Raw genomic sequence first — 15314 nt, 5'->3', positions numbered from 1 at the left:
TCTACATCCGTGCCCAGATTTATTTCTACTCTTTTCCACCACAGACAGCACCACACCTGTCCGGTCATGCCTGCTCTAGACCTGTAATAGTGCGTCTTTGATTTCAATAACCAGAAGCAGGATTCCTGGTCAGGAGCAACACCAAGTCCTATTCCACACAGCTAAGCCAGGAGACATTCTCGCCACCCCCTGCAAAGCACAAAACTCTGCCACGGAATGTATTCTGACTCATTGTGACCCTAGAGCAGAACAGTCCATAGGGTTCCCAAGACTGTGTGTCATTACAGAAGCAGATTGTCACTCCTTCCTCTCACGGACAGCTTCTGGGTTCAAACCTCTGACCTTCAGGTGCACAGCCGAGCACTAAACCACTGCGTCACCAGGGCTTCCGCACAATGCGCTGGTATCCTCCTCCTTGACAGCCATTGGGATTATTTTGCTTTCTAATTTTTGTCAATGTCACAGAGGTACAGCGAGATCCCATTTTAATGTACCTGTCTCTGGTTACTAGTGATTTTACACTTTTTCCACGTGTCTGCATGCACTACCTTGTTCATCTTAGATGCTTCCTCTTCTGAAATTGCCTGTTTAAAACCTCTGCCCATTTTTCTCTATTGAGATTGTCCTTGTTATGGTGTGTAACACTTCCCCATGTTAATTTCTGGTTTCAATGTTATAAATATCTTCTTCCATTCTGTCACATGTCTGTTAACTTTGTCCATGGTCTTTCATCAAACTGAAAGCCTTAATTTTTATATAGTTAAATGTATTTAGTTTTGATGTGATGCTGTGTAAATTTGAATTTCTTGCCCCTAACTCATAAAGATACTTTTCTACATTAACTTTATAGTGTTGTCTTGCCACTAACACCTTTTGTTTGCCTTGATCCCAGCTCTGTATGAAGGGCTAGTAGGAAACCTGCTTTATTTTTCTGTATGTGACTATAATGAGACAATTTTCCAACACCATCTACCAGCCATATGTCCCTTCTTGGCAATGCTCCCCTTGTCATATTTTAAGTTCCCAGATACACATGGGCCTGCCACTGAGTCCTTTGTTCTCTTCCACTGGTGGTCTTGCTTATCCCTACACAGAGGAATTCTGTGACCTTGTGCTGTTTTCATCTCTGGAGTCAAGTATTCATTCTAGGCTCTTCTTTCATTAGCTTTACTTAGCTCTTTAAGAGCTCTATGCCTCCATCTAAGTCATAAAATGAGTTTTCTCAGAGACTATAAAGTGAACTGGAATTTTTATTGGAACTTCATTGATTAAATTCTTTGTGAAAGGTTTTTAACTTTTCCTATGAAGTCGTCTATCTGAGAACATGGGACAAGTACCTCTTCCTATTTCTTGTTACCCTGTATATTTGCTATATTGTAATTGTGGGAAAACAAATACTAAAAATGAAGAAATTTGTACAGACTTGAGAGAAACAGACAGGGTGCTGAGGTGAAGGGGGTCATGGGTCAACCACTGGAGCCAAAGGCCTTATAAGGTGATGACCAAAACAAAGCCTGGCTTAATCACATATATGAGCAGTTGTTGTTGTTATGTGCCGTGGAGTAGGTTTTGACTCATAGTGACCCTGTACAGGGTTTCCGAGGCTGTAAATCTTTACAGGAGCAGAAAACCTCATCTTTCTCCCGCGGAACAGCTGGGAGTTTTATACAGCTGACGGTGAGATTAGCAACCCGATTCGTAACCACTACGCTACTAGAGCTCCTTAAATATTGAGTGGTGATGGTAGTTATGTGCCATGGAGTCAGTTCTGACTCATAGTGACCCTGTACAGGGTTTCCAAGGCTGTGCAAATCTTTACAGGAGCAGAAAGCCTCATCTTTATCCCACGGAACAGCTGGTAGTTTCGAACTGCTGACCTTGTGGTTTTCAGTCTGATTCTTTGCAGCCCGATTCATAACCACTACACTACCTAAGTTCATCCTTCATCAGCATTTTGGGTAGCTACTGTTATCCCTGCTTAAAAAAGAAAAAGCCACCCGTGGTTCAATTTTCAGCCAAACAATAGAGGTCTATAGAGGGAACAGTAATACTAGCGTAGTAAGCAAAAGTAGCATCTACCCAAGGGAAAAGTTCAGCAGGCTTCGAAAAGGAGAAACGGAAACATGAAATATAAGAAATGGACGAGTGAGGTTACATTGGGCGATTGCAGTCAATGAGATGAAATAAATTGTATGAATCACTGAATGTAAAACTGATGATCTGCTCTGTAAACCTTCACCTAATTCACAATAAAAAGTTTAAAAGAACAAGTATAAAAGGTTGCCGTTGAGTTGATTCCAGCTCATGGTGGCCCCATGGGTGTCAGAGTCGAGCTTCACTCCACAGGATGCTCAGTGATTGGTTTCTCAAAAGTAGGTTGCTTAGTCTTTCTTCGGAGGCACCTCTGGTTGAACTTGAACCTCCAACCTTTTGGTTAGCCACCGCGACTTAACCATGTGCCACCTAGGGAGTACTACTTCATAGGCTGAGAAAGGAATTTGCTCCAGGTAGGTTGACTTCAGCATCCTGGTGTGGCGCTCTAGGATAAAGAACTGGACCACAGGTCAGCTTGAAACACAAGGTTGGTGGTTCAAACCCACCAGCCATTCCTCAGAAACCCTACACAGGGTCACTATGAGTTGGAACTGACTCAACAACACTTAAAAACAACAGGTTGAGTTCAGTGTTTGTACTTTTAACCTTGTTGTCGTCCCAACTCCTGGGCCTTTAGGACAGTATCCATCCTGGGCCTTGGAATGTAATTTTGCCAGTGCTCCTCTGGGCCTTTGCAGAGACGCCCAGCTTGACCTTCAGAGTTGTTGTTTGTAGAGCCCCCAGGTGATAAAGGACCCTTGCCCCTCCACCTGGAGTGCAGAGCCAGCAGGAGCATACCCCAACTTTAGCCACCCTCTCCATCTGTGCCTGGAAATCAGCCATTCGAGGCTTGAGGTTTGGCTGCCCCACAGCCTACTGAGCATGTCTGGGAAAATCACAGCCCAGGGTTTCCTGTGAGACTCAGGGATCAGGAACAAGGTGATACTTCTTGAGTTCAGGGAATACCCTAGGAGGAGGCTCTGCAGCCCAGGGAACACCTCATGTTGTTGTGCCACTGAATTGATTCTGACTCACAGTAACTCTAGAGGACACAGTAGAACTGCCCAAGCTCTATTTCCAAGACTAATCTTTATGGGTTGAGTCGGGCAGTTCTCAAGGTCAGCAGTTCGAAACTACCAGTGGTTCCATGAGAGAAAGATGACGCACACCACCAACTAACCAACAACCAATCTTTATGGAGGAGTCCTGGTATAGCGCTGTAGGATAAGCACTGGATTGCTAACTGCAAGGTTGGCAATTCAAACCCAACAACCACTCTACGGAAACCCTACACAGGGTTGCTATGAGTCGGAATCAACTCGACCACACTTAACAACAACAGATCTCTATGGAAACAGATCACTAGGTCTTTTTTCCTGCAGATCAACTGACAGGTTTGAATCATCCACCTTTCAGTTAGCAGCTGAGTGCTTAATCATTGTACCACCAGGGTTCCTAGCTTCAGCACAACTTTCTGAGTGTACTAGGCAAGTTGCTGGGCCTCTCTGGGTCTTCAGTTCCTCATTGGCCAAGTTGTAGAGGAAATCTGGAAAGGACCTTTAACCTCACACAAGTCAGGCTGCTAACTGTAAATCCAAAATTACCAGCCATTCATGGGAGAAAGATAAGGCTTTCTGCTCCAGTAAAGATTTGCAGCCTTGGAAACTCTATTCAGGGTCGCTATGAGTCTGAACTGACTTCACGGCACACAATCACCATAATCAAGTCTCTTCTTTTACTTATGAACCCCAGAGGGTCATGATTTGCTTTATGTGAGGGTTCCACTTAGTTTTTCTTTACATCAAGGAATCTTGGGGAGCCAACCAACTCCTATTGCATCTGTGCCAGGCACTTTACTTTTGTCATCTCAATCCTCTCTGGACAAGACAAGGACTTCTATAACCCCTATTGCACAGAAGGAGAAAGTAAGACTTGGAGAGGTGAGCTGACATGCCCAGGATCACCCAGCTCCTAATAAGCAGATCCAAAATTTGAACCCAGGTCTGTCTGAGCCTGGAGCAGCAAGCTGTTCTTTCTGAACACAGTACACTAACTATGACTCTGATGTCAGGGAACCGAGCCTATCCCCTTGATAAACAGACGCTTGTGAAGATAAACCCAAAATCTAGCCAGTTTGTCCACAAAAACTGACAATGTGGCTCAACAGATGCAATGTTCAGACCTCAGAATTTCCTGTCCAGGAACACAGAGAGCTGCGTAAAGCCAGGGCTGCTACCTTCCCCTCTGTTTGCAGGGTAGGAGGAGGGAGAAGCAAGGGCTTCTGGGATTGCCATCCAGTCAGACATCAGCCTCAGCATCTGGGAGTTGAAGGCAGCTGGCAGCCCACGACCTTTGGGCTGTGATAAAAAACAAACCAAATAGACTGCGTGGTTGAGTGAATTCTGACTCATAGCAACCACATCTAGGTTTTCTGAGACTATAAATCTTTATGGGAGCAGACAGCCTCATCTTTCTCCTAAGAACAGCCTGGTGGGTTTGAACTGCTGAATTTGTGGTTAGCAGCCCAGTGCCTAACCACAGTGCCATCAGGTCTCCTTTTGGCTGTGAGAGAAGATCTAATAATAGTAACTTCTCACTTGTGGAAGGCACTTGACAATCAGGTGGGGATTGGGTGGGAAGGGGGAGCTTTCCTGCTATACTTAGTAAGTTAAGGCTAGAATTGTTGTTAAGTGCTGTCCAGTTGGTTCCGACCCTGTATAGGGTTTCCGAGTAGCAGCTGGTGAGCTTGAACCACCGACGTGACCTTGTGGATCAAACTTGTAGTCCAGCGCATTAACTCACAGCACCACACTGCTAGAGAGGGGGCAGGCATTTATAGAGTGGAGTCCAAGGAGGGTGCTGATGCCAAATGCTTGCTGCCCTCAGATTCAGGCAGACCCAGGGACTGCGGTCTCCCTGTCTGTCTTCTCTCTTTCTGTCTTTATCTCAGCTTCTATCTCTACAATCTCTCTGTTTCCTGCTGAGGAAACCAGCCTGTGATGGAGAGATGGAGATGCAGCCCCCATGAGAAATGACAAACCCCACCTAGTCTGAACTGGGAAACACTCCCTTGGCTCAGGGCCCTGTCAAGTTGGAACCAAACTCACACCCATATTCATCTGACCAACAAATATTTATTCAGACCTGAACTCCAGGCCCTCGGCTCAGCTGGGAGGAAATGGTGAGGCAATCAGTGGTGGTCCCTGTTCCACTGGAACGCCAATTCTGGTGGAAATGCTAAGTCCACTCCCCCACCTGCGCCCCTTGGCTCCATACACTGAATGAACCGGAGCAAAACCGCCCACCCCTCAGGTGTGCAATGGAAGTGACCTGCTGCCAGTGCGTCTGTTAGAGTGGAGAACCCATGATGTGCTCTGCAAATCTGTGTCCCCTGATACCTGGAGGGCTGTAGCCCCTGAGTGCCTGGGGATAGACCCTGTGGGGGCTGGCTGTGACCAGGGGCAGGCTGGATAGCAGAACCAACCCCCCAAAACTTCTCTAATGCCTAAGAAGACAATCACCTTCTAGAACCTTCTCTTCAAAGTACAGGCAGCCTGGAGTTGGAGTCCTAGGAGGAAGTGACAAGGGGAAGGAGGGGAGAGCCTGGTGCTCCTAAAACAGACTCTCCTACTTAAGCTCAGACCCTAACTGAGACCAGAAAGGGGGTAATGGCGGAGAAGGGCTGCTTTGCTACAAAGGGAGGAGGAGAGAGGGAATGTATCGTTCTATGCTGGATTATAGGACCCTTCTGCAATCCTGGATTCACGGACTCTTAGACCCGTAGGTGCATCTGGATGGGGCATTTGAAGTCTCTATCTTCCCCTCCCCAGCCACAGTTTACAGAAGAAACCGAGACCCAGAGAGATGTAGGGACCCACCCAAAGTCACACAGCAAGTCAGAACTGAGCCCAGGGCTCCCGGTCCCAATTTAGCCACATGGCACTTCCTTAGCCACGAGACACAGAGTGGTCCTGGTCAACCCGGGCAGTTCCAGAAGAGGAGGACGTGGCATGCTGACTGGGAAAGTAGAAGATGATGAACCAGCAGAAGATGAAGACCCCTGTCAATGAGGAGAAGGGCCACCGTAAGCAGCAGGTCAGGCCACGCAGGGAGAGGGGCTTTTAAAAACTCTGCTCAAAAGACATGGGACGGGGGGTGGTGGAGACAAGCAAAAATGAAATCTATTTCTAGAAAAACAAAAAACAAATAGATGTTTAGAAAAAATAGAATCTCTGAAATAAAAAATCATAGCCATCAAGATAACTCTAGATGGAGTAAATAGAATGCAAAGTTGGTAGACACAGCGTTAAGGAATGTCCCCAGAATCCAGCACAGAAAGCATGTGTGTGTGTGTGTGTGTGTGTGTGTGTGTGTGTGTGTGTGTGTGTGTCTGCGTGTGGAGCCTGCACACCCATCTCACCTTGCAGAGAGTTGAGGACTGCAAAGATATAGACAGTGGACAGGCCCAGCGGCGTGAGGATAGCCAGCCCCCATGTCACGCCCACCAGGCTGGAGAGGCCCAACACAGTAAGGACCCCTTTCCAGTTCGGTCCCTGTTCTTTGCCCGCCATGGCACTTGACAGAGTGAAGATCTTCCAGGCCACCAAGGCCAGGACCACAGCGCTGAAGAGGAAAGTGATGAGGAAGTAGCCATGGACGGTGACGTAGAGGGCAGTGTTCTTATGGAACCAGCACCTGGAGGAAGAAGAGGGCCACTGGGACTGGGAGAGATGGGGCGCCACTGGCTAAACTTGGAAAACCAAGATGTCTTAGCTTGTCTCTACTCACCCACCCGCTTTCCTCCCAGAGCAGGAGCTGTCAATGGGTTCAAGGATCTCACTTGACCAGCGTGTGCAAAAGGACCAATTTGTCCCCGTAGGCATTTTCATTTGCCACACCTCCACTAGATTATTATTATTTTTTTAATGGAATAGCTACCCTCTAAAAAACAGGTTTGGCATAAATATCTAGATTTCTGCTTCTCTTATAAAACCGTATAACTGGCGGCTCCACACATTGTCCTGAGGGTCCATTAGCCACATCCCCACAGTCTTCATTTGGCCTCTGTGGCCCCTACGTTTTAGACCCTAGGGACAGGACCGTAGCCCTGCTGGCCCTTCCTAGCACAGAGCTGTGGACTCAGAGGCAGGTACGTGAAAGCGTCAGTGCAGAAGTTTACAGGCTGAGCACAAGTCACTGCTCCTTGCACTGCAAGGACAAAAGGCCTTGGAAAGACTTGTTGATCAGTCCATTATACAGATGGGGACACTGAGGTTTGTCTTGAGGGGCTTGTCCAAGGTCACATAATGATTCAGGATCAGAGCCTGGTCTAGAACAAATGATTGGGCAGGTTGTATCCTACACAAGGGTACCTGGCCAAAGGGGCAAGTAAAGCTGAAATTCTGCATGCCCTCCACTTACCAGGCTGAGTACATGGGGGAGGAACTTTCTTCAATTTGCCCGATGGGCTAGTGAGAGCCCAGGATAGAGCCCAGTTTTGTGGCTAGTTCTGTCTCCCTCTTCTCAGGCCCCCTCTCATTTTCCTTCCTCTCTCTGATCCCTGGTATGGTGCCAGTAGGATAAGCACTCAACCTCAAGGTTAGTTTGAACCACAAGGTCAGCAGTTCAGACCCACCAGCTGCTCCTTGGAAACCCTATACAGGGTCACTGTGAGTCAGAACCAATTCAATGGCACTTCACAATTCCGAGACTAATTTTACCCCACTAATGTAATGAACTGGAGTCCTGGTGTGGTGCTGCAGGATAAGCACTGGACTGTTAACCTCAAGGACAGTGGTTTGAACCACTAGACACTCCTTAGAAGCCCTATGCAGGGTCCCTATAAGTCAGAATGAACTCAAGGACGCTTAACAACATGCCATGAGCTAGCTGGATCTGAGGAACGTTCTAGCCTTGGCATAATCCATCCCTGCCCTCCCCCTGGGCCCCCCAGCACCACTCACAGCTCCAGTGTAGTACGGTTGTCCTCATCATGGATTCTGTAACGACCATAGCTGTTGGCACTCCCGGTGCAGATGACCACCAGAGCAGGGAGGCCTGGGAAGAAGTGTGGCATTGCCAATCTCCCTGGCCATGCCCACCTCTATCCTCCAGAACCCCTCCAATTGCCCATCCCTAGAGTCTTAGGCCTGTCTGACAGCTCCTTCTGCCCCAGGGAAATTCCCTTGATGTCACCACCCGCTCAGGGCCTGGCTGGAGGGCAAGTCCAACCCAGCCATCTCCTCTACTTGTTAAGTCAGCACCTACCCCAGCCCACAAGGTTCAGCTTCAGGAGGTAGTGGCCAAAGTAGGTGTTGAAGACCCTGAGGATGAGCAGGTAAAGGTGGAAGGCTTCCAGGCCCATCCAGGTGAAGGTACAGAGCAGGAAGTAGTGGAAGACAGCTCCCCGGGCCCAGCAGGCAGCATTGGAACCCTGAGAGCCACTCCCCACAATGATGAAGAAGGTTAAATTCAGGAGAAACAGGCTAATGCTCAGGGCCACGTGGATCTTGGTGGCATCTTCTGACTTAAACCTCTGCCGGGAGAACCTGGGTAGGGAAGGGCCAATTGGAGACATGAGGGGCCACATCTCTCATAGGGCACATAGGCCTTTCCACCTTACCTCCTCAGTTGTACCCTGAGCCCTTGGTTCTCCTCTTGATCTTCCATCTTCTGTCCCTGCCCAGCAGCCAGTGTGTGAGTGCCGTCAGGTTCAAGTCCAGGCTCCCTCTCATGGCTTACAGGAGCCTACATGTTCCAGGTCTAGCCTCAACTCTTGACTGAATGCTCTATCAAAACTGTATACCTTGCAATTCACCTGAACACCTTCTGCTTTTCATGCCTCTGGCATTTTACCCATGCACTTCCCTTTGCTCTCCATGCCTTTCCGTGACCCTCAGCTCCTCTCACCTTCTGTGCCTGCTGACTCCTACTCCACCTTCAAAACTCCCCTGAGACGTTTCCTTCTGAGGAGGTCCCTGCTTGGTGATGTCTAGTCAATTTCTATAGCAGGGAGAACTACCTCATAGATTTTCTTGGCTGTAATCTTTATGGGATCCATGGAGCTGCTGGTGGATTCGAACGGAAACACGGTTACCTCTTAGCACCTCTTTAACTGTCATGGTGCCAGGGTGGATTTGGAAGTTTCTCTCCATCACAGTGTACCTCTACTCTCCCCCGTTTCTACCTGAACTTAGGGCCTAGCACAGTGGGCAAGAGGAAGCCCTGGCTTCTGTTGGTTCAGTGAATAGATGCTGAAGCTTACAACAGATGTAGGGTGGGTAACACTAACTCTGTTTGGAGAGATGAGACCCAGAGAGGGACAAGGAGTCGCTTCAGCCTCCCTGCTCAGTGCTGCTTCCCCGGTTCACCCCCCACCCCACCCCGCCCCCAATGAAGCTCCTATTCTGCATTTTTGGCAATCCAGAGCCCACGGGACTCTCATCAGAGGGATGGGAGCCCAGGGCTGCCTGCAGGGGCATGTGGGATGATGTCCACCTCACCTGAGTTGCCAGGCTGCACCCTTGGGTGCTGGTGACAGTTCCTCCCGGTGCGCCAAGCCCGGCTCACAGGATACTGCAGTGCAGCTGGCTGGAAAGTCACGCTCAGCTTGCTGGGGGTGGGAGCCGTGTCCTATGCCAGGGCTTGGGGGGGCGGGGGCAGGGGTGGCACCACTTACGCTTGTGGTTCAACCTAAGGTGGACTAGGAGGGGCTGCGGGAGGCTTCAGCACTGGGCCCTCCCTGCAAATGACGTAGCAAGTCCTGCAGGAATGGGCTCGTGCACACACACAATGGATGCATGTAAAATGTGATGGAAATGTCAGTTTCCTGGTTTTCATATTGTACTTCAGTTAAATAAGATGTCACCTTTGAGGAGCGGGGGCAGGGGGGGTTAGGAAACTGGAGTCAGGGTCCACAAGACTTCATGTTCTACTTTTGTAACTTCTTGTGAGTCTATAATTATTTCTAAACTAAACTAAAAAATAAGTATTTTACAGAAGCAAACCACTTAAAATAAACTTAAAAATAAATTCTTAATTTGGGGATTTAGTCTAGAAATATAGGGAGAGAAGAATCCCCTTTTATTCTTGCCTGAGAAGCTGTGATAAAAGCCTGGGGCTTCCAGAGGCCCACGGGTGGGAAGGAGCTGTCTGACAATCCTATCACAGAGGAAAGCAAAGTTTGTGCTCTAGAAGGGGTGACACCTTTTGAGCTCCTGTATCCAACCATGCCTGAAGCCAGCACTCCTCAGGCCTTTCAGTTGCATGAACTGCACGTACCTATTACGTTTGAGCCAATTTGCATCAAGATTCTATTTCTTGTTACTGAAAAGTCCAGACACATTTAAACCTCTATTTCCGTTTTGTGGATAAGAAAACAGGCCAGGAGAGGATGTCAGTATGACACTTTCTACCTTGCCCTGCTGCATCCTGAGGGCAGGAGAGGGTTGCTGGGTAGGATTTGGGGGTCACTCACCTTAGCACAGTGTAGAAGATGATAGTGAAGGTCAGGAATAGCATGGAGGCACCACAGCCCGCCTGGGAAATGTATGTGAGCGCCTGGACAGTGGCCTTATCCAGGATCGGCCTCTGTGGGTGACCTCCCCAAAAGTTGGGCCCTGTCAGATCCCACTCACAGGTCCTGGCCCCCTTTCCAGACAGGACCCTCTGAAACTGCTGGGGTTAGGGTGGAGCAGGACATTACCAGCAACAGGGCGAAGAAGGTCAGGTGGTCACAGCGACACTTAGTTGTTCCACGTTTGTGGTGCGTGGAGCAGCCCTTGGATGACCAGTCTCCTATCAGCCGTGGAAGAGGAGACCCCAGGAAGGGAGGGGAGGGGAGAAAAGGAAGGAGACACACCTGAGGGTGAAGCTCATTCTGCCAGGCCCCCTCCCCCACCTCACCCCAAGAAGGTCCACCAGGCCCTACCTTTAGTCACATCCCAGAATACACAGGTGAGGGTCATGTTCTGAAACTAGAGGATGGGAGTCAGCGGAAGGCGAGAAAGTGGGGCAGCAGATACTCACATGTCCTAGCATGTGTGCACCAGGAAGAAAGCCAGGCTGACTCCATGGGCCACAGAGGAAAACAACATGTGCCAGCATAAATATGGCATGAGGTATAGGGGTTGTGTGTCTGTGTGACTTGGGTACATGGATGTGGGTAGATGTGATGTCACTGTGTGCATGCTGGTTTGCTGGTCCTATGTGCATCTCTGTGGATGGGGAGAGTCTGGGAGCATGTGTGCATATGGGTGTAAGATCTGGAGGGTCCTAATGTGTAGTCCTGTGTGCACGTGAGGGGGAGCCATGTCCTGTGCTTGTCTGCTCAGAGTCTATATGCCATTGTGGGCCCAGTGCTGTTAGCCCCACTGTGACTCTCAGCCCTGGGTAGGGGACTCACGGAAAGGTTCTGCTGGTGAGAGAAGGTGATCTCCACAGGCTCGTCCAGCCCGGTGACAGGTGTATTACCCACACTCAAGCCCACCAGATGATTGTTCAACACACTGCCGCCATCCTCCTGGCTGAGCCGGGGGCCCTGTGGTGTGGAGAGAGGCCAAGCTTCAGAAGGGCTGTCCCAACTCCAGCCCTGGACCCATGGTCCTTGCCTGGATGGCAAAGACTAAGGACAAGGGCTCCCCTGAGACAAAGCGTCCACAACGCCAGGCCTCTGACCGCTCTCAGCTGCAGGTCTCCTGAGCCTCTCTTCCCCCTTAACCAGAAGACACACAACCAGGATAAAGGTCTTCCTAGAAATGAAGGCCAGTGAGTGCATGCAGGTGGGTGAACAGCTGCCCACACCAGCACTTGGCGTGAACGTATGCACAAAGTGGTCCCACACCTCTGACACCAGCACCTGACAGACACGTTTTCATGGGCATGGGTACCCTTGCTCATGTGAACAAGGCCACATATGAGCACACAAGGAACATAAAATGATCTGCATGCTTGTGTGTGTGCATGGACACAGGAGCACATGAACAAGTCCATGGCCCCGGTGTGAGGGGTGCCAGACCTCTGAGTGGATAACTCCGCTGCAATAAGGTTCTGAAGTGTCCATTGTCATGAGGTTGCTTTAGAAACCTTTTTGAGGTTCAACCCCACCTCCATGCTCACCCAGTCCCTGAGCAAAGATGCCCCAACAAAGGGTGATATGGGACCACGAACCAGGTGAACCTGACATTTAACCACATCCTGAGCCAACTCAAGCTTCTCCTCACCTTGAAGAGATTCCCAGAACCAATGTCCAGGATAGTTATGGCTAACCGGACCATAGGCTTCTTGCCCCGAAAGGATCCAAAAAAGCTCCGGGGAAGCTGGACTGTGTCGGAGGTCTTGTCTTTATTCTCCATCACCTGCCTTGGGATCTGCAACAACAGATCCAACAATGCCCATTTTCACCGCAGGATTCCACGCCCACCACAACCACACCCAGGTCGTACCACTTGCACAGAAGAAACTGAGGTACACCCTGGTGGAAGGGGCAGCACACGTGGGATACACTCTGCCCCTCCTAGGCTGTGAGCCCCTGGACATTGCTAGGATTCAATTTATGTGGAGCCTCAGTTTCACTATATGGAGGACACAAACAATACTGTGCCTGCTTGGACACCTGTCAGACTGAAAGTAGAGGGTAAGGAGATGACATGTGGGGAAACTTGAATTTCATTTATTGATTTGCAAGTATGAGGGAGCTTCAGTTGGCTGTGGTGTGTTCATAGCCAGCGTCTTCACAGCCCCTGTATTTAAATAGGACTCAAGGTGACGACGTCTGTTTTAGATGAGAGAATGAATGAAAGAAAAAAGCCATCAGGATAGTGTGATTGTCTGGGAGCTCAGGAAGGAAGACAACAGGGACAGAGATGGAACATAAGAGCCCACTCTGAGTGTGTTTTCCTCACAAACATCACCAATGACAAATTAACAAAAAAGAAAAATGGTCAAAACATTCAAATAAATTCACCGGTAGTTACAAAACACAAATGTGCTGTTCATTCTCTGATATCACTCTTATTCTTGGGTCTGCCACTCACCTAGTGGTGGTGGCGGCAGCTATGTGCCATTGAGTTGGTTCTGACTCATAGTGACCATGTATAGGGTTTCCGAGGCTATAAATCTCTACAGGAGCAGAAAGTCTCATCTTTCTCCCACCTGCCTTAAAAGCATCCCATGGGCATTGAAACAGGGAGTTAGGAGGTAGAGCCGAAGGCCTCAGAAGTATGCCTGAGAGAAATTAAATAGAGCAGAATCAGCCAACAAGAATGAGGGGAGTCTTTACCTGAGAAGGGGTCAGGGAGATGATCACAGCATCTGAGGTGTCAGTGCTGAAGTTCCGGACCAAAGTCTTCACAAAAGTCATATTCACTGTCTCTGTTGAACTGCTCTCCACCAGGTAGACCTCAAAGCCTTGCCAGTATCTGCAAGGGACCAGGGATAAGGGTAGAGAGTAGGATCTTGCAGGAGGAGTTACCCACTCACCTGGTTCCCAGTCTGACTGCCATCAGAAGAGATGAAGAGATACCATGGGCTCTTTGGGTGATATGTGTGGCCCAGAAGACCAAAAGGCAGACCCTGGGATCGTTACAGGAGGAAGTGGGTGAGTGGGGAACAACGCAGGCTGGTCTTGAGGAAATCCAACTTGTCATTCTTACAAGTGACCTCATGGCATGACTGAACATGTCAGCACCTTTACTGAGGTCTGCCTTAGTTATCTCGTACTGCGATAACAGAAATACCATAGGTGGGTACCTTTAGCAACAGAAATGTGTTCTCTCACAGTTAAGGAAGCTGTAAGTCTGAATCCAGGGTGCCAACTCTAGGGCAAGTCTTTCTATTTCTGTCAGTTCTTGGGGAAGGTCCTTGTCACAATCTTCCCCTGGGTCTAGGAGCTTCCCAACACAGGAACATTGGGTTCAAATGACATGTTCTGCTCCCAGCTCTTCTTTCTTAGTAATATTAGATCCCTCTCTCTCTGCTCACTTCTCCTTTCTTTTATCTCTTGTAAGATAACAAGTGATGTAAGCCACACCCCAGGGAAACCCACCTTACATCAGATCAGGGCTGTGATCTGATTAAGGGTGTTGTTTCCCATCTTAATCTTCTTACAACAAATTGACTGATCACATCATTGGGAATGATTACGTTATTACACAACTTCCACTGAGATGTGGAAGATACAATTCCATCTATGACAACTAAATACGGAGAATTCAGCCTCTGAAGCCTAAGCATGTCTGGGAACAGAGCTAGTTTTGGAACCACATAGCACACAAATTTCATTGGCACGCATTTTACTGCTGTCTCATTATCATCTTTGTTATATGCCATTGAGTCGATTCTGCCTCATAGCAATTGTACAGAACAGAGTAGAACTGCCCCACAGGGTTTCCTAGGCTGTTATCTTTATGGGAGCAGATTGCCAGATCTTTTCTCCCACTGAGTGGCTGATGGGTTCAAGCATCCAACTTTTTGGTTAACAGCTGAGCTGTTACAATAACTATAACACCTAACAGCCTAATTTAGGGAGATCAGGATGGTCATGAATGCTCTCCACAGTGCTGCCTATAGGTGCTTTCCATGGTTCTGAAACCTCCATCTGCAGGACACCATTCCTTTGGTATACTTGGGATCCTGAGTACTGCTGCCTAACCTCCCCTAGCAACTCTGAACAGGTGAAAACTAAGGGAGTGGTAGGAGAGAAGGGAAAAAGAAGCAGGTACAACCAGGGCAAGGCTATTGGAAAGGAGTAGCTATAGAATGCTTCTGTGCTTGTAGCTAGGGTCTTTGTAATTCCTACCAAACACTGGGTTGTTGTTGTTAAATGAGTGGGTTGTTGTTGTTGTGAAGTGCTGTCAAGTCGATTCTGACTCATAGCGACCCTGTATAGGGTTTCCAAGGAGCTGCTGGTGACCTTGAATCACCAACCTTGCAGTTGAAATGACCTTGCAGTCATTATCCCACAGCATCGGTGTTGTTATTGTTGTTAGGTGCCATCGAGTTGGCATTGACTCATAGTAACCTTATGAACAGCAGAACGAAACACTGCCTGATCCTGGGCCAACCTCACTACTGTTGCCACGCTTGAGTCCATCGATGCTGCCACTTCTCCAATCCATCTCGCTGGGGGTCTTCCTCTTTTGCTCTGACCCTCCACTTTACTAAACATGATATCCTTCTCCAGCGACTGATCCCTTCTGACAATATGTCCAAAGTATGAGAGA

The 15314-nt window shown here is 48.7% G+C and overlaps 1 protein-coding gene across 1 annotated transcript in view; it reads right to left on the bottom strand.

Moving 5' to 3' along the window:
* Window positions 1-6041: 6041 nt before the first annotated feature.
* Window positions 6042-15314, bottom strand: part of GPR97 (G protein-coupled receptor 97) — a 31603-nt gene continuing 22330 nt past the window's right edge. The window contains exons 3-12 of the mRNA XM_006863623.1: window positions 13373-13511; window positions 12315-12461; window positions 11498-11632; window positions 11024-11063; window positions 10799-10890; window positions 10571-10683; window positions 8362-8642; window positions 8058-8151; window positions 6515-6789; window positions 6042-6154 (exon numbers count right to left, since the gene is read on the bottom strand). Of these exons, the coding sequence (XP_006863685.1) occupies window positions 6042-6154; window positions 6515-6789; window positions 8058-8151; window positions 8362-8642; window positions 10571-10683; window positions 10799-10890; window positions 11024-11063; window positions 11498-11632; window positions 12315-12461; window positions 13373-13511 (1429 nt within the window). The remainder of the gene's footprint in view (window positions 6155-6514; window positions 6790-8057; window positions 8152-8361; window positions 8643-10570; window positions 10684-10798; window positions 10891-11023; window positions 11064-11497; window positions 11633-12314; window positions 12462-13372; window positions 13512-15314) is intronic.

The sequence above is a fragment of the Chrysochloris asiatica genome, unplaced genomic scaffold (genome assembly GCF_000296735.1).
Source record: "Chrysochloris asiatica unplaced genomic scaffold, ChrAsi1.0 scaffold00055, whole genome shotgun sequence".
NCBI lineage: Eukaryota > Metazoa > Chordata > Mammalia > Afrosoricida > Chrysochloridae > Chrysochloris > Chrysochloris asiatica.
The sequence above is the reverse complement of the archived record's forward strand: the minus strand, read 5'-3'. Positions and strand labels throughout refer to the sequence as shown.